Genomic DNA, 23,974 nt, shown 5'->3' on the forward strand with positions numbered 1-23,974 from the left:
CTGCGCATATTATTGTTTTCATGGACACCGCCTGGCTAAAGACCCTGTGCCCGTAAAGTACGGCTGTCATTCCAAGCAGAAGCCTAAAAGTGCTGCTGTCCCTAAACAGATAATGTTCTTTCAGCACACTCCCTCATCTTGACACAGCGTACTGAGCCTAATCACACATAATTGGGTGGGAGGGGCAGGGGGCCGGGCAAGCCTTTGTGTTCAAAGGGCAAGTGGTCAAGTTAATGAGGCCCTTGTCTGACGCAGGGAGCGTACTCTGTAGTTGGAGGGGAGGAGAAAACCATCCTGTTTAAAATATCAAAAGATCGAGCCAGGCCCATATGTTTCCACTGTGCAGCCTGCCGCAGAATTGGGCAAGGATTAGCCACTTGTTTTTTTTTTTGGGGGGGGGGGTGGTTTTGTTTTTCATTTTATAAAATGGAAAATGGCTCCACTTCAGCAGCAGGATACAGTATTCAACTGAAATCCCCGACCCAAGTAAACGCATATTTCTTCCCCCTTGCTGTTTCACGCTGCACACGAACACCAAGAAATTAGTATGGCTCTCTAAACTGGACAGTTTACTGATTTGCTGATAGTATAAAACACTTCAAAATGTTTCATCCAAAACAAAATCTGCCCAATAACAGACCAAGGCAGAAAAAACATACTCCAGGTTCAAAAGGATTTCTCCATGATCAAATAACAAAATGCTTACAAACAATAATTGTGGTTGTATAGCGCTTGTCATTACAAAGGATTACAAATAGTTTACATACAGTATAGGAGGGGACCCATCTACCACTCAACTGTAGTGCCTACCTGGGTGACATACATCAGCCAAAAAAGTAGCATGTCAGAAAAACAACAGTAATAGGAATTAGTTTTTGCTCTGGCTCCATAAAATTATGAGCAGGGTATTTTATTCTGAATGCCACAATAACTGCATGTATCATTTTTGCTGTAGTTTTGATTTTATTTGATGAAAAAAACATTTAAAAAACAGCTTGGGATATTTCCATTTGTTTATTCAAGAGTTATTATAACCATATGATATGGCTAGCACACATAAAACATAATAAATGCCTTCTTACAATTCTTTTCCATATACAGTACATCTGCATAGTAAAAAGCACAGGTTTTTCAAGATCTCTTGATGGAACTTAGACAAAAACCACAGATAGTCTGGCTGACAAATAAAAGCTCATAAAGTGCCCTTGGCAATTTAATGGCATGGGATAAAAACAGTGCAGAAAGGTTTTTGGTTTTCCAGGATGGCAGTTTTTACAGCCTGAAACTTAGGGAACCCACTTGATCTCACAGTTAGAACACCAAAAGCAGAAGCTATGTCCTTTCAACTGACACATTATATTAAATGCAAGGGTTATTTTGAGCTAAATCACAGACGTGGTACCTTTTTGTGCAACTGCTGAGAATTAACTGCTTTTTGAGAGAGACCAAAACTATGGAAAAAAAGGCAGAAAAGAAAAACGTACAAAGATGGAACTGTACTGAATGATTTCCATACGTTATTTTCTTGCATTGAGCAGTGCACAATTTAGAACTCATGACACAAGCATCAAAGTATCTGGAGTGATACTTCAAGGCTTTTCTAGATAAATTGCATCATACTGTGTCAGGTGAAAAATGGCACAGAATTAAAATAATGTTTAGTGTTCCTTGATTTTACTGTAGATGTGATATATTCCTGGTCCATAAGAAGCGGGCTCCATCTTGTTTTCAGGCCATTAGAGCAGTATGGAATATCTGAGGCTTACTCTGTTATAAATTAGCCTTATTAAATGTAACAAAAGTAAAAATGTTTGAACTTCTGCCGATGAATTGTCATCATTCTGCATTGTCCATCATTCTCTTCACCTGCTTCGTGTCATTATTTTACACTTTGCACATTTAAACTGGACACACTTTCACGCTACAAAACCTTGTGAAAGTCCAGGCACACAATATAAAAAATAACAGTAACATCTTTAATACTGATTTTCACCATGATTTGTACTGAACGGTAGGGGAGGGAGAGGGGAACAAGGATAGGGTTTGACTTACAATAAAAAAAGAGTTTTGTTTTATAAAACACTGAATCAGCTTCTGAATTATAATTGCTAACAAAAATAAAGGAATATAGTACCATACGCAGGTTAACAGTGATCGCAGGGTTGAGGCATAGTGGCAGGTGAGGAGATGGAGGTACACTGCTGTACCACTGCGAGGTCCTCTGGTCAGGTGTGCTTCTGAGGTCGGCTCCAGGTCAGAGTCAGCAACACAGGGTAGTGGATATTCTCATCATACGATTGTGACGTCCCACTCTTCATCTGAAAAACGATGGCCAAATGAGGAGGACAGAGACACAGTCAGGAGCCCACTTCCGTCAACTTCCCTACTCAGAAGTAGATATTAAAATACACTTTACAAATCAGCAGCACAGAAATCCATCAATATATACTGTACATACCACACTGTATACACAGTATTTATTTTGTAATATAACACGTACTGAACACTTCTATAGTTACACATTCATGTCCATCTGCATTTTTCAAAAAGGCGAGACAAATGTGTATGGACCACATTGAATACGTTTTGCAAAAAGCAAATGATGTACACAGACATTGTGGAATATTTTCATTGGCTAGACCTTAGAACTTTGGTCTGACAGACCTGCTCTGCTTCAGAACTTGCTTTACAATTAAAGGAAACACACATACTGTACACGTGCAATTTAAAGCCGTGCTTTTTTTTAAAGTCTGTCTGCTGCTGGTGTAACAGTGGCAGCCCACACCCACTCTGTCATGAAAGCTTTAAGAGCATTTATGCGTCCAAAGACAAAGTATAGATGTCAGTGGCTTAGCTACATAATGCCCACAATCTGAGGAGCCCAGTCTCAGGATCAGAGCTTCCTGGACCCCCATTGTCTCCCCTGTGCCATCGACAGCAGAAGGGCCAACCAGTCTTCTCCCTGTTGGCAGAAATATGCACAACGACCTGTCTAATGAAATGAAGACAGACAGCCCTGGGCCCACAGGCTGGGAAACAGCTGCTGGGCTGAGGGACACATACTGCTTCTTGGTCTCTTACTGTCTCCCTGATGACTGCCAGAATCCTACCTGACGGCTGCCTGCCGGGATCTTTCACCATTCTGCAACTAAGAGCACCGCAAAGCCAGTGGCTAATGGGACCAAACTGAGTGTCGCAACACGGGGCCGCAGTGCTGGAGTGGCTGGTCAAGGGACAAACACTACAGGGTGGGGGGGGGGTGTTTTAGGATACACAAAGTCTGTGGAATAACAGTGTTTCACTTGGCTAGACTGGCTGCACTTCCAGGTGTAAGAAAGACTGCAAGAACATAGATTTCACATTTTTCCCAAGAGCTGTGTTGTAATTTTCTTAAAGCACTTTGGGATGACATACAAATCAAGTTCAAAGAAAACCTAATGAAATAAATCAGCTAATATACAACACACAGCCTCAAGTTTACAAGTATTATAAAGTTACAGCATTCAGGTTCTACAAACCTTCATCCGTTTCAACCAGCAGTTCAAATACAGTATATACTGTAGCTTAAATAACATAGTCTTTGATATCGACTGAACATTTCTCCATTTTGTAGTAAAAGTTATACTTAAATTGTTTCATAAATTGAATGCACTCAAAAAATTGCTTTATTTTAAGGAAACTTACAGCACATACATGTACATACAGTATCCATGTACATTTAGTGCATTAGTTCATACACCACAAGTATTTGTTTGCAATGTGCAGGAAACTGCCAAATGCCATTCTGGGACCTCTACATTGTCCCAGCCTGCTCCTGTAATGCAGTCTGCATGCCCTCCATAGAGCAGCTCTGGCCCTCACCATCACTGAGTGGCTACAGAGAGTTCACGCTGGGGATGTTTTTATGTCAGTCCATAAATGAGATCTTTAAAAGGCTGGTTCAAGTCTCAGGGGTCCTTACCTTTATGAGCCATTCAGAAAAGGCTGAGCAGGAGGAGGGCAGGAGTAGAGACTTGACTGGCAATTGCAAAAGAAATCTGGCAGTCTAACCCCCTTTTTTACTGTGTTCAGGGTAGACACCACAGACTTCTTGGCTCTGCCATAGGCAGGGCCACTAAAACAAGCACTGCTATCTTCCAAAACATTCCCCTTGTAGGGGCTGCAGAAATACAGGGGCCGCACACCTAAATACCTTCAAAGAGTCTACTTCATATGCCTGTTTTTTTTTTTCATATTCTGCATTTTATTTCTTTTCCAAATTTAATTTGCATGTGGTCTTGGTGTATGTTTACGTTAGAAGTTAATCGGTCCCTGAAGTCATTGAAAGTTGCAAAATACTCCAAATGTTCTTTTCCTTCTAGTATCCTGTTGTTTTCCTCGATGGGTGCCACTGGGCAGGAATGAGATGATCTAGCAAAAAACCCAGCTGCCTTGCCTCCTACCAGCCAGACCCCAGAAGTACCATTTCTCTCTGATCAAGTCATTTTGGCTTGGTATTTTAAGGGCTTGGGGGTGGATTTGAACTTGGCATCTTTAAGCAATAAACTAAGAGAACTAAGTGACAACAAAACGTGTGGAAAGAAGCCATACTACTCATGTTTACACAAGTAAGTGAGCACATAATTTGAAATCGGATTAGACAAATAAGACTCCTGAGATATCAACACGCAACAAAAGCATACCAGAGGAATATTCTAAATAATAACAATAATAGGAATTTTTTAACCTTAACCATAACAGAAAGTAAAGTGTAATCATGTTCTACATGTACATGGATCAGGCATTTGACCTAAAACAACAAATATACAAATTAATACTTAAAACAAAACCTGTCACGCACACAATTCAATGTAATATTCATTTGAAAAGATAATAAAAGTTTATGTATCATCAACACATTACAGTCACCCAGTCATTTAATTTTGATCGGCTTTCAGTAAGCTGATCACAGCAAAGACTGGGGTCAAGAATTAAACAATTAATAAGAACAACTAACATTACCTCAGTTCATGCAATTAACAGAGGAATGCTGAGAGACTGCAATGATACCAGCATAATATCACAGCTCTTCTGTTACCACCATTGCACACAGGATACCGGCTTATAGACCGCAAGGGCTGAGCTCTGAGGTTTGCAGTCCTGATTCAAGTAAGATAACCAGCATGATTTTCAAGTAAAATCCCCTTTCTTTTAAACGAAAAGATAAATAGACTCCCTCCACCCCTCGATATGTGTTATCTCCTTCCACACCACTCCATGTGCAGGCAGCATTTGAACCCTCGACCTGATTATCTGGAGGCCAGTTGCCCAACACTAAGCCAAGAGAAACCCAGCGGCCTATTCCAGGCAGGGACACATTTACATTAAAAATTCACCCCATGCTTAGGAAAGGAAAAATTCAGAGCTAGCAGAGGTGAAAAGTTTAACAAGCAAAGCTGTTCCTCCTGATCACTCGCTGCTAATCGGCTTCATGGGTGGCTGGTTAAATCTGTATTATTTTTAATCGCAGCGCTGCCAAGATGGAAGTCATTTATTTTATTGCCACTCTCTTTTTCTTTGCAAAAAAAACAGCTCAAGAAGGGGGAATAAGAGCTAGGGTGAACGTCCCTGAAGAGGACAGATGCTGAGAAAGACAGACAGAAAGAGCAGGAGGGGTTCAGCAGGAGGCTGCAGAAGATGATCGACACAAGGGGTTAATGCACGGGGGCGAAATTAAAATTCATGAATCTCTTCACAACCATTTGTGTAACAAGATTAAGATGGGACGGCAGAAAATAGCTGCATTATCAGGCTTCTTACAGTTCTCCAGCTGGTTACGCTCTATTCCAAAACAGTGGGGATAAGAGGATAACATGCAGCCTTGAAAAAACGTGGCATCTCCCTGCTTGTCGAGAAGGGCTCATCCGAAAAAGAATAGGGAACGCTGGGGCTGCAGGAACAAACAAGGGGAGGAGCGCCAAGCCACAGGGAAGTCAGGGCTGAGAGCCTGCCAAGACATCCACACAGCCCAGGCTCGGTATCTACCCGGCAGAGAGCACAAACAAATTCAGTCCTTTCAGACAGCTTGAATTACAAACCTTTCAGATCCCAATATTCGTTGCTTTGTATTCAGGACATTTTAATCTAAGGGGAAAAAAAAGTATGCCTGCACAATGGTATCTTGATTACAGCAAATATCACTGCTATAAATATTTTGAAATTGTTGCATTATTACTTCTGCCTTTTCCTAGAATTGCCCTGTAAAAGCTAAATCTTGTTTGCCTTTCACTCAAACTTAACTGAAAGGAAATGACACTAATTCTTTCTCAATCTGTTGATTTTTTTCCTGAACAAATTGCGCATTTTATTCCACCACAGGGCAGCAGTGGTGAAATCATACAACAGTGGAAGTACAGAGCACTAAAGACCCGACTGCGTCATGAACAGCAGCACTTGGGTATTCCTATTAATAACGTTCATCACAAAGGTGTGGCTTTACTTTTGTATCACTGTGTGTAAAAGGAACTAAATTAATAAAAAAGGTTCATCAGCTCAGTATAATTAGTATGTAAGAAACATTAATAATTGAAGAAGACATGTAGCTTAACACTTGCAGTTTATTCAAGATTTACTGTATTTCAGTGAATTTACTGAAAGTTACATCCATCTGAATTACAGATTCTGATACAGTGATAATATAAGCACAACAAAGTTGTCCTGTCTAAGATGTATATTGCTTATGAAGAGAGATACACAACATTTAACCAGCCAAACAACTCACAAACTATTGGGGCACAACACCTTGGTGTGTGAATGTTAATCAGAAGATAACACTGGATACCCACTTTAAGATAGTTTTATAGTAATAAAACAATTCTACCTAATTCTACCTAATGTGAGTGTGTGTGAGTGTTGCATAAGGAGGATAAGACTCGGATTCTCCTGTTTTCCGTACCCATCCCCTTCTGTAATTTTAGACTTCAACACAAATGACAGGTAAGAAAAGGTACTTTACTCAGGTTTCGCTTCCTCACAATTCAGAAAACATCATTATCTGAAAAGGCAGTGTACCACAGTAGGTGGTCTGTCCTGAACAAAGACCCCACAAGCCTTCAGGTGCATCTCTGTGGGGGGGGTGGGGGTAGGGTGCCCTAGGAGTGGTCAAGAGAGGTGTACTGTTCACAAAACTGCTGCCCCCATCAGCCCGATAGCCGATTGTTATGTATCAATCGAAATGTGAATGTGCTCAGCAGTGAAAACTGTTTATGTCAGGGATAACTGAAAGAAATAATCTCCAGTTTTATTCTGCATGCTGCCTGCTATTTGGTATACAAGAACAAAATGGGTGGATGCTGCACATTGGTGGTGGTGGAGGGGAGTCCCCATTACCTGTAAAGCGCTTTGAGTGGAGTGTCCAGAAAAAGCGCTATATAAGTGTAAGCAATTATTATTATTATTATTAAAATGTCTGTCTTAGGATAGACACGGACAAAAAAAATTAAAAAAAGCAACTGCAAAGGAGATGAGGGACCAGGAAAAGGAAGACAATGAAACAGCGAATGCTAATGAAGTCAACCACCCAGAGTGTTAACAGAAAGAACAAAGTGTCCCTGACTCCCCTGTGTTTTGGCCCTGTGCAGAAGGTGGAACTCTAGTGCACACCTGGGGATCTGGGTGCTAATTCGTATGAAATCCTACCCAACCTGCTAATCCTAGCACTAATGTACATTAAGAGCCACTTATTGTAAAGTGTCACTAAATTTCCATATTGAGCCAGGTATCAGGTGTCATTTCTTTGTGCTCCTAATACCTAGGAAGCAAGTGCTGAGCAACGGCTGTCCTGCACACTGGGCAGCACTCATGCATCAGAAATCAAATCATCCATTAGCACTGCTAAAGCCTGTTCATGGCATACCTGTGTGAAGGTGCAGAGAGGATGCAGAGCCCATGCTTTGTTGGCTATGATACCTCACTGTGTCTGAGCGAGATGGCCTGTGACATGCCACGCTCGTGAAGGTGCAGTGTGCCTGTGGCACTCACGACAGCCTTCAATGTGGAGGTCAATTACTCTAAGGTCATGGGACAATGACAGCTTCACTTCAGCTTTTCATGATCACTGCCATATGCCCTATCACACTGTCAAAGGGACTTCACATCAAATTGCTTGATAACATGTTTTTTAGGAGACTTGTCTGCATCGGAACAACCTATCAAGTTGCCCTTACTTTTCTGTGCACCTGAAGCCGACAGAGCTTGTCTATTGGACTGCACGTGATACCAATCCTATCCTAGAAAAAATATCTGATCAGCTATTTAGTAGGTAAAACATGCCATATCAACATTTTCACGATCATCATGTTCATCAATTTAACATTCCATTTCTCAATATATTGGAATATTCAATATTCCAGTTTGGAAGCCTGTCTCACAGTACTATGATATACACACTGACACTGTATTTCATATGCAATTATTTATTGGGGAATATATGCCTGGAAATTAGCAAGCATAACTAATATATTTGTACAATATGTTGCTGCCACATTAAATAAGGAACAAGTCATAATGCATTAAATGGGAAACAGTGTGCAAGAACAGTACAGTTACTACATAATTAAAAATACATTGCATTTACTAGTTTTTAGTCAGTGAACGAAAATGATGTGCATTTACTAACAATTTGTTTCAACCACTGCCACAGACAGGACTAACGGATACATCTTCGGTAAAAGGGGAAGCAAGTAGAAGGTCTCACACTTAATCTTCAATAACGCCTCAGAAGGACCTTCAGCCATATATGCCAGAACACACGATTCACTTTGTGTCTGTGTGCATGAAAAGGGCAGTGTTGCGGCAAACCTCTTTTGCTGCTTAGAAGCAGAGCTTTATTTATCCAGGTACATACAGACAGTGCAATCTTAGAACTTCTAATACCCGACTACACAGTTCCAACAGTCTGATACCGTGGCCTAAGTGACATAAGTAATCTTGTCTAGGGCATTTTTACTTACAACAGCATTGCCTTCTGTGGTCAGAAGGGGCTGCTTGGGAAGCACTTTGGAAAGTAAGTGACTTCAGATGCTTCCTGCTTCCAGTCCTGAAAAACTGGACTTTTTCTTTGTGGCTTCTTACACCAGAAAGTCAAAGACCTATGCTTTCCGAAAGGTCATTGAACACAGGGCATTGATTTTTTTTTAAAAAATCACATCACATACACACAAAATGCTATAGAAGGCAGTTAATACAAATTCACCACAATTGTTGCAGTTAACACTAGTAGGAAACTAGTATTTTTCAGGTCATATTCAAAGTCTATTGCATTATGTATTTAATAAGTAAAGCTTATAGGTAAGAGGGTAAATGGTAGGATCACTTAACTACTGGAACAGTGCTGACCTCTAGAGTCAAAGCTGGCCACTGGACTTAGAGCTGACCACTGTACACAGAGCTGATTATATGAACACATATCTAACCACTGTGCACATAGCTAATCAAAGGTGACTACCAGACACACAGCTGAATTAGCCAACGGAGTAGAGTACTATGCACTTTAGTAGATAATAGTCTGTGCAGCAGAAGGCAAAGCTGCGTGAACAGGATGGGACCTGCAGAATGGTTTTAGACAGCTTGTGATTCAGGTGCACCAGCAGAATAAAAAGCCCTCCTCCTTTAGCACTGCTTTGTCTGATTAAGGTGTTTATGCATCACAGCTATAGCACCAGTGCAACAGCAATTACTGAGATATGCTTGCAAATAAAATAAAAAACTACAATGAAGATAAAAAGCGTTTTATTATTATTTGTAGTAACACAGAAAGGATAACTAAAGATCTCTTAAAAAAATGCCTTTCAGTCAGAAACATATCGTTCAGATAATATTAATTTATCAGGTGAGGAGGCAAGAATGTTTGGTGTAAAACGTTAAAAAACGTTGCAAAACTAAAAGCTTTAAATGTATTTTCTTTCACTGAATGAATTGAATCAACCTCACCAATACTCTGATTCTGATAAACAATAATCAAAGAGGTTTAAACTTGACAATTAAAAAAAAAAGATTAAAGACATTTTTTTACATTTCAAAGTGGCTCAGGGTGTAATTTTTTTTTTATAAAGCCATCCACCCCCCTGTCCATTTTCTAACCGCTTTATCCAGTTCAGGGTCACTGAGGAGCTGAAGCCTATCTCGGCAAACCACGGGCACGAGGCAGGATGGGATGCCAGTCCACCACAGGGCACAGTATAGAAGTGCCATTCATTTACCTTTTTTGCCCCCTGGTGAGTTTGGGAGAGGTTTGTTACTTGAATATTCTTGCTGGTAATATGATACAAAAGGGAGACTTGAGGCCAGCTGTGTATTCACATACAGTCTGCCTCCGGTCCTGCAATTGCTGTCCTTGGGTCACATGAAAATGGTGGCCTAAATTTAGACATATTTGAAAAAAGCTGGCCTAGGGCCTTTCTAAAATGTAATAAAAGGGGTCTGAGAAAAGGACTTTAGTATTGAGAGACCCAGTGAACCCTCTGCTTTCAAGGAAATAAAAATGTTAAAAATGAGATGAGGCTATTCAACCCATACAGCCAAGTTACTAGTTACTAGTTAATTGATCCAAGTATCTCATCCAAGTATTAATTGAAAGAATCCAGGGTATTGGGTTCAACAACATGGCTTATGTCCAGCTCCTACACCCTGATGCTTCTACTGGCTGCCAGACATACAGGCACCTAACACACAACCAGTTTGAGCTCTGGAACATCTGAAGGTTAGGCACAGCATTGAAACTTTGAAATGTAACTGTATAGAAAGCAATCTAAGTTATCATAGGCTTCTAAGGAGGTTCTGCAGTGGTTGTAAAGGAACATAAAAAAGTTTACTCCAGACTCAAAAAGAAGTATGAAAATCACATGGACTTTTAAATTCTCTTACAATTTAGGTGGAAAATCAGAAGTGTTAAAAAATTTAAAGGATCTTTTGTTATAACTCTTTTTTAACATAACCTCAAACATGAAACTAAATTAATTAATGTAGGAGTAGTCACTTAAGAGAAATTTGTTGTTCACACTATTTTTCCCATCACTGGAACTAATCAGAATATGTGGAAATGGAAATGAAAAGCTAAGTTTAACAACAAAATGATAGACGTGAAGAATCATAGAAAAGGCTTTCTTATCACTGACTTGCATGGGTGAATAAATAACACCGTTGTGCAGATTTACTGTGGTTATTTTTTGGCATGAAACACTTCAAAATATTTACATTATGATTATGCTGAGTATAGTCTGCTATTCGTGACTGCTCAGCAAGCACCAACAGTTTGAAAGGTACTCCCCCATGCATGAGAAGGATAGCCTCTGATAACAATGAGATTCATCTTCAGTGAATGTCAACACAGACAGTGGACTCAGGCTTTACAAAGTGCTATTAGTAGCTGCCAGTAGGGGAGCTGCACTTTTGCGTTGAAAGAACACAACTTCATTTGTTTCTCCAAACAGATATCGACTGCTGATTGTGTTAGGAAGAGCCTCCCTGTGAGGCACAGTGTGGAGAGAAGGAACCACGCTGACAAAACCTGATGTCTCAGTTGGCCGGATTCTTCTCCGGCCCTATGGCTCCTGCACACATACCGCCATGTTTGTTTGCTTCCTTGCGCCATCTGTGGTATCAAAGTCTAGTGAGCCCTGAACTATTTGCCTTCGAGCCAACACATCTTAAATAAGCGCCTCTTTCTATAGAATCCATCTGACTGCGTTCTGCTGCAGAGGAGTTTAAATGAAGTCCAGAGACTTCAGGAAGAGAGCTCCAACATCGTTTTGGAAGGCTTGCCTAAAAACTAAATTAGAAAATGTCATCGGAAAACGCGGTCCAAAAAGTTCCGTTTACATCATTGCTGGTCCCACCACAGATGCCAAAGTGACTCAGAAACTAAACCTCTTTCCCACAGATTCACACTTTGCAGCGCAGCCTCAAGCTGCCATAAGAAACTGTTTCACCTCCTCTGTCAGTTGTGTAAAGTGTGCACCAAAAAGGAAAGGGCAGAAAATCAAAAGAAAATTTCCTTAAGCTTTTTAATAAATTTGAAATCACTTTTAAAGGCTTGAGAAGCAGGCAACGTCCTGCTGACAGAACAATTTCCCCCTTACCTGCCCTTCTGAATACTGACAGGCTAGCGCTGGTTAATGACTGCTTTCAAGCCTGCTGCTCTTCCTTCTCCTGCCTCCGTGAAGCTGGGAGCAGCTTGTATCTGCTGTTAAACAGCTGGAAACATCTGTTCTCTGCTGCTTTTAGGTGGTCATTTATGCAGCTGTTTTGAGCAAGAGCACTAAAGAAAAAATAACTAAAATGATTGGGCTGTTTGTTTTCCTCCAGCAGTAATATTTAAGGATGCCTGATAAGCCCGATTAGATTTTTTTTTATTTTCATTGTATGCTTTTGATTACTCGGCCTGATAGGTTTTAATCTCACCGGTTTCTGAAATAAGAAAAACTGTCGACTTTGGAATCTACAGTAACATCTATATTGTTTCATATTTTATAGAAATACGTATAATATTGTTTTTGATTATTACATCTATGTGAGGTGTAACACCTTTATTTAATCAAAAATATATCCTCATAGGCCAGACTTTAGTAGTCCAATGCTTTTCTTTAAAAAATACAGTTTCTCTTATAGAATTGTTGTTAAATAAAAACTAAAAATCCCCAAAAAACACACCTCTGGATAATGAAATTGGCTGCTTACCTGTTTAAATTTTAGGCTTGCATTTGCTGCGCTCTGCAGAATCTTTAATTTATAGATGTGGATGTGGAGAACAAACACAATACACATATGCTTATGTTTACATATGACGTATGCACAGATATATGTCATTCTATAAAGTGGTGTATACTGTATATATGAAACAGACAGAAATAATAAATATAAGAATATGTTAAGTGTGTGATGGCAATTCTTGGACTTCTGTATGCATACAGTATATGCTGTATATACACATGAAGTTCTTACGTGAAAAACCTTGTGAGTGAGGAGAGAAATACAAGCAAGAAACTGCCACTTTAATAATCCGTTTACAAGACAGGGAGATTAGGAGAGGAATTAATCCACTCTGTGGCATAATTAATAAGCAGCAGAAATACCTGCTCGGATGGAGTGGGCTCAGGGAACGCTGTAATCGGACAGTTAAAGTGCCTGTCAGGAGGCCCCTGATCCTTCCCTGACTGGGAGCGGATTGAGGCTGTGTTATCTGGCGGAGGCAGTGCACTAACCTTTGAATGAAGGTTCCAAATGTGCTCGTCGTAATTTTCATATCTGCAAATGGAGAAGCCGGCTCTTTCGGCCAGGCTGCAGAACTCGCCGAGCGTGCCGCCTCGCCGCGGAGCCAGCACAATGGCGTTCCCCTGCAGCGGGAGGAGAGAGGGGCTGAGAACGGCGTACAGCCTGCTGGGGGCCGCATTCCTGCAGGCTTTCTCACACAACACAAAATCGACACCTACATGTATGTGCACTCCAAAACGATGTAGCATCTATAGTCCCACACTTCTGTGCTATGAAATCGCAAGTACTTGTTGTACACTAGCATTATTATGCTATAAAACACCATTTTTAATTAACTGAGTAATTTCACATTAGTAAGGCAAAATATGCAATTCTGTTTCGCTTTACATATAGAAAGGATGCTTTTCACTTTAAACAAATTCTATTATTTCGTCCTCAACAGTCTTTCATTATAGACAATATGGTGAACGGCCCTTCATCTTAAAGGGAGCATCTTGCTTTATGGTGTTTCATGCCTTAAGAGATGACTCAGACTCAATGCAATTTTAATGGATAACATACAGGATGCTTTTAACATTTTAAACATTTCTGAATAACCCAGCGTCGGGTTTTCCCCTTAAAAAATTGGCTGTATATTTTTCATTGCTTAACTGAGGACAGTACTTGACTGATCTGTTGATATACAGTACAGTAGTTTCAAAATAAACTTATCAATAAATTCATAAACCAGAAACATGACAAACATTATCATGAAGCTAAATAAATATTTGTCATCAACAGAGCTGATCAACAGGAAGTCTACAGTATGAAGTCACAGGATAGTAGCATGTGTGGCCACTACTGTAAGAAATACTAGCTGTATGTCTTCGATGCATGGTTTGCACTATACTGAAGATGTTGTTTTGTGGGATTTGTTCCTTTTCTTCTTGTGTAGAGCCTGAACGAGCAGGTGCCTCTGAGTCCTAGACGACATACCTACTCTACACACCCTAGAGGCAGCAGTATAGAGGAGTGGGCAGGGCTGTGGGCCATAATATTGTGGGACCTGCCATTAAACTCATAAGCAAAGTATTCAGTCATACTGCTTCAGTAAATTACCCATCTGTATAAATATCAATCTAACATGCTTTGGTTAAAAGCATCAGACAAATTAATGAATAATTTGTCAACTCAGCTCATCCCAAAATGTTTGATGTCTTTAATGTTTGTCAAGAAGAGCATCCACTGACTACACGTTACATTCTTATTTCGGAAGAAAGTCATTTTATGACTATCTTCTGAATGCTTCGGTATGCTATCAGCTGAAATTTTATCATGCCGGGATGAGTGTACAGGGAAGTCATCAAATGGGATCCCAAGACATGATCAATTTAGCATTGTGCAATCAGGTTGCCATCCATTACTACAAGTGGAGTTCTGTGGTGACTAGACACTGCTGCCCAGACCATCAGGTTTGGCGATCTCCATCAATCTCGTCAAGGAGACGTGATTGGTGATCTCCCTGATCACTGATGGGCTGTGGTTGGTGGTAACCTTGCCAGGCTGACTGTGAACCCCCCAGAGGGTGAGAACAGTGACTAATATGAGCTGACTTATATTAGCCTCCAACATGTTGATGGGATGAAGCTGATGTTCTCTTGATAAGTAGGGTGTTTTGGTTCCTTTCTGTAGTTTTGCTTGATTTTCACCCGGCTTGACATTTCACAAACTTAATCACCTCATTACTTGTGTCTAATCAACTCTTTTCATCAAGGAATGAGTATTTTGGTCAGTAAGTAAGTGTGTTCAATTAATCAAAATGGCACCAAATTCATTTACACAATATCCTAATTCGGTACTTTTCTCTTGTAAAAATGTATACCCTTAAATAGAGAAATGTTTCTTTTGATGTTCAGTAGAGATGCTAAGTGTTTTATCTGGGCAGCTGTGAAGTATAATCATTCACACCAAAGCGAGAGCCTCACAGAGAAATACACAAAACTACAGCTATATAATTCACAGATGCTAGTCTGACATTCATTATTCATAAAATTAGTGTACAGTGTAACAGAAAAACAACATTATTACATTATTACATTATTAAAGATAGCTTTGAGATTATTTCTAACTGAACTTGTTGGTAATTAGTTTTGGAAATTGCATAAGTACGCTCTGAGTGTTATTTACTAGATCCTACAAACTCCACCAAGAAGGCCAACGGTACAGAATCAAACCCAGGATCCAGGACCTGTGAGGCAGAAGAGGTAACCATGATGCCACTGTGCTGCTGTGTGTTATTACGAGCTATGACCTTGTACAGTTTTCAGAAGCCTGAGTGGGGGTTCTCTGTTGGTTTGCTCAGGCAGGTGTATGTCCAAGATGCGGTGTCTAACTGTACAATTGTTTGTGTGGGAGTGTTCTTGTCTTGGCTTGCAACAGAAGTGATTCCTCTTCTTTGGAATCCCAGCGATCACCTCTGAGGACTGATAGCACTTGACAAGTGCGATTCTAACCAGAAATATTACTACTGCATGCCTTTTGCCTCTCTAATGCTAGGGTTTTAGCATGTGAGATGCATAGTAGTGATCTATTTGGTAAATCAGTCAGAGAACCTAATTACTCTGGCCCAACCCTGAAAGGCCACCTGTCTGCACCCCTACAGTTTCTCCTCATTCTAGGTCAGTGCCCTAAGAGTGGCCAGCCCAAGGTTTTTTCCAGGTATTATATTAGATAATAAACAAAAAGATTAAAGCTCACCTAATCCAATCAATACATGGAAACACATCCACACTTTATAGATAAACCAATGCATCCAGTCATGCAGTAAGAGGATTAGAAATAGGTTCAAAGTTTCTTTGGAATCATTTGGCTTTAAATATTATTTTATACCTTGATCATCTTATTGTTTTAATTAAATGGAAAATGGAAAAACAACAACCATGCACATGCAGACTGCTTCAACAACAAAAACATCAACTATGCCAATGCAGATGGTCTTATCATTTAATAATGTATTTATTTATTGAAGAAACCAAGTGATTCAGCTGTTCTTCACATATGAGAATGTAATTTTGCTCTGAAAGGTTTGTTACACACAAGTGTATAAAAGTAAATAATGAGAAAACCTAGGCAGAACAGCTGATTGTTTTGGAAGGTGGAAAGTCATTCATCACAGATAAGAGGTGTGTGCACTGATTCTGTTTTGTAATAAAGGATGATCTTTTCTATCAGCACAAAAGCTATACTTTGTTCTCCCTTATAACACGCAGCAAGGAAGAAGCAAGACCGCTCACCTGACACCTGTCAGTGCTGTCAAACAGGTTTGTGGGCAAAGGGAAAAGGTATGAGAAGATCTGCCTGTGGGATTCTGATAATATAAAGAGCTTGGGGGAATTCTGAATAACTGAAGGTCAGGCATGTAGTCCACCCACAAGTCATACTTCACAGGTTGATCAAACACAAGATAACTGAGACAGTCCAGCAGTGGTGTCCAGTCCTGGTCCTAGAGGAACAGCATGTCTGCAAGTTTTCATTCCAAGTCAGCTCTTAATGAGCTACACCAGCGTGTTACTGACATGTCTAGACCAAGGCAACAGTTCTTTAAGTTCTTCAGGTGCTGTTGTTTTGTTTTGGTCCTACAATGACAAAAGGCTGTAGGAACTGAACCTTTTTAGTCTTGAACAGAACAACTAAGTGGGGACCTATAACATTTTTTAAATCTTTAAAAGCCTGATAAAGTCAATCCAGCAGATTCGTTCTGTGCAATGAAACACAAAGGACAAAAGTGGAGACTATGTGAAAGAGAATTTAAACCAAGAATAGTAAGAACTTCTTTGGTTAAAAGACTGTGGGAGTATGTAACACGCTACATACTCCCTCATGTCCCCCACGACATACGTCAATCCAGTCATGTTGTTGAAGCCCTGGCTTCTTTTAAGAAATTACAGGAGGAGATCCTTGAGTCAATTAGCTACAACTTAAAAAGGGACTAGATGGGTCGAATGGTTTCCTCTCATTTACAACTATTATTATTATCCTACAAGTACCTTAGTCTAACAATTTCGTACATGAATAAGACAGTGAGCAAAGTATGTTTAAGTAACAATTAAATTATTATAACCTAAATTGTTAGTGAAAAGAACAGTATAAAGTCATGATATTATATTTCTGAGTTATGAAAAACATGAGCTGTTCTCATACAGTACAAAACAGAAAATATACTGTATACTTTAAAAGCTAACAAAGGCCATGATTTCTATTAAAAGGATACACATAGCAATGTCATAGCTTTCGTTTTATAGCATTTATTCCTGTAATTCATTTCTTGGATAAAATCTTAGGCTGTTTCACTTTACTTGGCCTTTTTCCTCCCTGGCTAGTGGGACAGACGGTGCTGTAACTATCTGGAAGTGAGAAAGGGGAAATGAGGGGAAAAAAAAAAGAATTTTGAAAGAAGTGCTTAGATCAGGAAGGTTACCGCTGAGTGGATTACAAATGACAGAGGCCAACACAGCAAACCTTGAATGTATTCATTTTTTTAATATAAAGACATTTTTATCAAAGCGAATACTTGAAAACCCAGGAGATAAACAGTAATCTCATACTATCTTTGAAGCTTTTTCATTTACTTTGCTTCACACGCCGTGGGTCTTATCAGAAGGCCAAGTATAAGAAGTTCCCTAGTTTATGATTAGGAAAGCATCAGATAGATTAGAAGACTCAATTCGAGTTGGACATAATAAGTATTAAAGTATTACATGACATTAATCCTGCCATTCCATTACTGTCTCAATCATTGTATGCGGACTAATTATTCTGAGGCCAGTGCTTTAGAGAAAATTGAAACACACTTACATTCGGTTTGAGTAATCTCTTTATTGCATCAACGAGGCTGGCTCTGTACTGGTCCAGAAAGAGGCTGACATTGAGAGGGGAAGAGGAGAAGCCAGATTAAAATGCATTCCATTGATAGGGGCTAAAGATAAGCAGAAGGCTATTTATTTTCATTTGTTTACAAATAAAACCACAAAGAGAAGAAAAACAATTTGCATGAGTTAGAGTATTTTTTTCCTTATCGTTTGTTCCCTTTCTTTCCACAACTGCACACACACACATATCCCGCCCCAGCTGCGCTGCCATCTACAGGAGGGCACGCAGAATAGCAGCCACTGAAACCAGCAGCTGCTGCGAGAGGAATTGAAAAAAAAATCAACACCATTTGAAAAGAACTGCCATTCATTCCAAAAATGAATCATGGAATACAAGGACATAAATGTAATTTTGACAGTTCTGAAAAAAAAATCTGATCCGAAGAATTCCTGATCGAATTTTAGATTATGGTCGGAAAAATACACTTATCAATGGATCATAAAACAACTGTTAATACATTTATTAAGTATTATAGAGGGAAAAAATACCCCATGCAAATAACCCTAGTATTAAGGTTAGGTGTATTGTTCAACATTAGGGATTTGTTACAGTTAAGGAATTAATCTACAGCAGTGACTGGTTATGATCTCATTTATGTCACTCAATTCATACTTTACTAATGTATTCCGTTTATAAAATACCAAATTTAAAACCTTTCTTGCTCATATGTGTCCGTCTTTCTCAACTGCACCGCTTGAAAGTCAGCTTAGCAGTTATATCAAGAATCAGGGAATGTTTAAAATGTATTCTGTGGTCCTGACTTCTGAATATGTTATTATTTGCTTCATCTGATTGGGATCTAAACAGAGGTGAGTGGCCCCAAGGGCTCATCGGAGATATGGGATGAATGTTAGAACAATATTGCCTGGTGTAAAGGGGTGAAGTTCGAAAGGGAAGCATTGCAAGGATGTGCACCAACTACCCAATCACACTAGATATGACTGCAGTGAGTGGCACACTGGTGTGACAGTTACAGTAGCGCGGACAGTCCAGAGTGCAGTCCTGTCCATACGACTGAAATAGTGGACCATGTTCTATGAAGAACTGGCATCCTATCTAGAGTGCAGTCCTGTCTTGTACACTTTGTTTCCAGGATAGGCTCTGGGTATTTGCAACCTTTATTAGGAATAATTGGATTTCAAATAATTCATGGATAACTGCATCCAAATAAAGCAATCCTATCCATGATTCTGTAACAACACATTTTGTTTTCTTTTAATTTTTATCTTGCGATTTTACCTATGACAAATAAAAGTTCAAACCCTTAGGTTTAATTTCATCCTGAAATTTCAAATTCAGCAGCCATCTCCTCACAAAACCAGCAGCGTTGTGCTTCTGGAGACTAAATTCCAAAGCTACTCTCTGAAACAGTCATTCTTTCTGTGTCGAAGGGGTTTAAAAGCTCGACAAAAGAGAAAATGCCAACAGTAAAATTGTAATTCTAGGTTGAGAAGCACTCAGTCCTCTACAGAGCGCAAGTCGATGAGGAAATGAACAGGGTAAATATCATTGAAAGACATTACCTCTCACTTCATTGCACCCCATAAGCTACTGAAAATATACTTTGCATTAGCAATCAGATAAAACAACAAAATGGGCTCTATTTAATTCTAGTAATGCCAACACAAGCCCATTACATCCTACTGACGTGCGCTGGTGGTGTTACTCAAATTAAAATTGAAGTGCGTGGTGCACTCTTAATATTCCAATATTATAATAAATTAGTTCACAAGTAATTTCATTAAATGAAACAATACAAGCAGATCCAGATAATCCAAATCTCTACATACCTTCTGTGGAATCAGGGGAAAGTTTCCAGTCACATTAGTCAATGACCTTCCATATGCAAATGGTCTCAATGAGGAAATATCAGCAATAAATCCCTCTTTCCTTTTCTTCAATTTCATGAGAAGTTAACCTGATACATTTAGTATGTCAGAGTAGCTGAATTTGTAATGCAATTATTTTGAATAGTCTACAGTAACATAGGAAAGTTGCACAAGCCATTAATGTGCATATATCAGGAGTAATTTTACCTACTACATCCTAGAAGCGATATGCATTCTTTATTTTAAATAATGATTATTATACAAGGCAAGTGATGTATGAATGGCCAATTGGATAGCAAGCAATTTTAACTCAAGACCTAGTAATTATACTTCTCAGCTTTGAGCACAGAGTACTGGACAAGAACGGATGGGCTGAGAGACTCTATTTTTCACTTGCATGACGCACGCAGAACGTAACTCCTCCATAGCTTACACATGATCTATGCTACTTTGAAGCACCATGTTTAAAGCTGAAGGATACCCATAATTTCAAAGAAGCTAGCCAAACGTCTCTATTGCCATTTAGAAGGCCTCTCTCTTATTAGCCACTGCTTTTAACTCTTCTATTTTATTACTAACATGGTCACACTGGAAAAGCTGAAAAAGTAAGGGTCAGATTGCTACAGCCCTTCTTGTTCTGAAAGATTTGTTTAAAGACCAGCTTGACTTGACCTAAATCAGAGTCACTTGATTATCTTCATTATGACCAGAGTGCAAAGGGCAAAGGCAGAGGGTTACATGGAGATGTGTCACTAAAGAGGTCTATTAAGAATCCGGTGTAATCATCTGTGCAAGGCAATGGGCTTTGCCAGTCCTTATGAGTGACGTGAAGGGAAATAGGTACTGACATCTGAACACCCCTGTGGCAAGGAGTGTTGCAGAGAACCATGATGCTGAATTATTCTCTGCAGAATATGTTTAATTCAAACCAATGCCTTTACTTGTAAACAGGTCTTTACCAGATCCAATTAATTCAATCAAGTTGGACAGGGAAAGAGCTGCTGAGGTAGAATAGATTAGGGCACTAGGTAAAATACATCACGTTTCTCTGACCCCCACACAATGAAGGAAAAAAAAATACCTGCCAGGCCATGACAGTCCATGTTACAAAACTGTTGTATCGCAGTCCCACTCATATAATGCCTCTCCAGTGCAATTTCCTAAATTACACATTCATTGAGTTATTACAGTTCACGTAAACTGCTGTGACAGTGCAAGTGACGTATTGATTCCAGAGAATCTGGTCAATGTGACACACTACCCAGTTCGCATCCATAGAGCAGCATGAGAAGCTGCTCCCAGTATCTTAAACATAATTATAGCAATGTCATCTCCATTAGTATCGTGGGCAGACACGTCAATCTAATTATATTACTACTGAACGTGTAATAAGGGTTTGTACAGCACAGAGGCCTCGGGCATTGTTGTGCATTGCTGTGGTATCTCTGCAGAAATAAAGGTGTGGAAAAAAAGCTCAAATCAGGAAATCTTAGTTTGACGTGCATGAACTGTTGTTCCTGTCATATTTGGAAGCTAAGCTGACTTGTCCTGAAACTGTGAGTTATTAATATTACAACCACACTCTTTCTCTTGACACGGTATATGCAGCGGTAGCATTCTATAATCTTGACATAATAATAGTGCACTCTAGTTTAACTATGTTTGAAATCTTTTCCTTTATGGTTGTTGTGAATGTATACCCGTGACAAAAAGGTAAGTAACCCATGAGTCCTACATTTCAATGTTTTTTCCAACAAAAGGACTATTTAAGACAACTAACAATGCAGATGGTAATAATAACATGAAGTGTAGTGTAGGTTTGAAAATGTTGACATCAAAGTTGTGATAAACATTTTACATTGCAATGACATTTGAATAAATGACTCCCTAATCAATCTTGAGCAATACATGGTGAAAAGAACATCTTAAAAGCTAAGGATAATTTCAAGTCTCTTGCAAAAAAACTTGTACAATTTGTCTTTAGTTTCTGCCATGGTTTTTCAAAAGAACATTTGAATTCATGGGATCTTCAATTGCCTTTGAAGCATCAGCAGAACATCTGGGGGTGAAGTTCTCCTCTGCCACCATTTTAATTTGTTTGAAAAAACTGCTTCCACTCATGTAAAATACTACGTGGAGAGCAAACTCTGAAGATAAATTTGGAAATGACCTCTTTAAATATTTTAGGGTCATAACCCTCCAAACACACAATCCGTTTCTTTTTCCCCTTCCTTAATAGGCTCCTGTTTGGAAAGTGGAAGGTCACATTTTAACAATGGCGTTTCAACCAAAAAAGGTTGCAGTCCGTGACTCTTCCTGCAGCACACTCGCTGGTCTACAGTGTCTCGGCACTTCGATTTCCTCCACTCCCTGGTCTCAACTCCACTTTGCCGCCACTGTTAGAAAAAACCACACCTGCACATGTAAAAAGAAAACCGGCAAGTGCCTTTTCTCCCCGAGCCCCATTTTTATGTGTCTCCTTTTTTTTTTTTTGATGGTAGTACCGTTTTATGAATAGTGACTGACACGCGTGGCATGGTGAGCAATCATGAATGTTTGAGAGAGTCGGGAACACAGCGAATGCCTGCTGAGAGGTTTGTAGCAGGGAGCATCACAGAGAACTCTTAAGCGATGTAAGTGATAAACCTGTGAGAACGAAATACAAAAAAAAATTCAGAGGGGAGAAAAAGGAACCTCCAACGACTTGCCAATCAACCACCTAACCCCAACACGAAAATTTCAGTGTCGGTGCTTTGAAATGAAAGGCTCCGCACCCCCTCCGGCGAAGTGTTCCTATTACCGAACCAAAAACAATACACAAGCACATCCTTCAGGGTGGTTAAGAGACTGCCTGTGTCATGCTGGTCTGGGAAAACAGGCTACTTAAGCCTTTATAAATAGCCAGGGTAGTGCATTACAAAAGTATATTAACGAAAACCTTCTTATGGAGTCTCCCCTCTGTTATCCTTCAAGTACAAAATAGGATGACATGGTGAGAATATCAACAATATGGTGGTGGTGGAGGGGGGGTGTAGGGAGCCAATCTAAGTTATTCCACAATTTGTCTGAAGAGCAATATTTGACTCTAATTTTCTTGGCAGTACCTTGCCTCACCCTTATAATCTGGAGAGCATCCATATGTGAGGCTCATCTAAGCTACGGAGAAGCCCAGTGTCTCCCAATCTGATGGCTGCCGCTCTGACCTGACTTTCATACTTAATCTGGTCTAATCCGGCCCGCATTAACTTCATTGGTGCAATGAAACCTGAAGTATCCATTCTAATATTGGGTGAGGAAGGCATTTACTAAATTACTTGCCGAAATCATATGGTGTTGCTTAGCTGCTTATTTTAATCAGATGATTCATGTTATTGACGATTAGTGAGTAATACCTTCTTTTTTGTATGTGTCTCCATGGTTTGTTTGATTGTTTCGCTGTGATTTTTTTTTCCACAGTACTAATTCTTCTTTCTCCTCAATTGATGAAATGCTTTTTATCAAATGAAATGATTTCTAAAAATAAGCTCCCCCTGCCCCTCCAAGCTCTGGTGAAGGACAAAAGCAGGGTCTCCTTCATATTGAGTAAATAAACAATTAGATAAACGGTGCTCCCAGCTTATTGTGGATAACAACTGAGCGCCTGCGAGTTTGTGCGCACGTGTATTCGTCAGAAGAGATGGCTGGGACCATCTGCAGATCAAGTGATTGAGTGAGTAGATTGGAGACTAAGAGATCTGTGCTTCACCAGTGATGCACGATGGTCCTCCCTTTGGCTGACTCCAGATTCCTAGCCACGAAAACCCAGAAGAGCACTGCTGGGGAAAGGACAGTGCTTTCCTTCAGTCTGATTAAGAAACTCCAGTGTGGCCTTCCAGGGACACAGACAAAGGGGTTTAACAGAATGCCCCCACATGGGCAGCTTAGACGACCTGACCAGACGTGCCAAAAGTGATATTAGCCAAGCAGACTTAGCTATATTGGAATTCAAG

At 39.8% G+C, this 23,974-nt stretch overlaps 1 protein-coding gene across 2 annotated transcripts in view; it reads right to left on the reverse strand.

The window, feature by feature from the left end:
- Positions 1-997: 997 nt before the first annotated feature.
- camkmt (calmodulin-lysine N-methyltransferase) overlaps positions 998-23,974 on the reverse strand; it is a 129,803-nt gene continuing 106,826 nt past the window's right edge. Inside the window, exons 9-11 of one of the 2 annotated variants that reach the window (XM_088934237.1) lie at positions 18,082-18,145; positions 13,239-13,370; positions 998-2,318 (exon numbers count right to left, since the gene is read on the reverse strand). In XM_088934237.1, the coding sequence (XP_088790363.1) occupies positions 2,226-2,318; positions 13,239-13,370; positions 18,082-18,145 (289 nt within the window). In that variant the 3' untranslated portion in view covers positions 998-2,225. Of the gene's footprint in view, positions 2,319-13,238; positions 13,371-17,492; positions 17,631-18,081; positions 18,146-23,974 lie in introns of those variants that run through there. The other variant, XM_088934238.1, reaches the window with a different exon arrangement.

The sequence above is a fragment of the Atractosteus spatula genome, chromosome 15 (assembly GCF_055471065.1).
Source record: "Atractosteus spatula isolate fAtrSpa1 chromosome 15, fAtrSpa1.hap1, whole genome shotgun sequence".
NCBI classification, from domain to species: Eukaryota; Metazoa; Chordata; class Actinopteri; order Semionotiformes; family Lepisosteidae; genus Atractosteus; species Atractosteus spatula.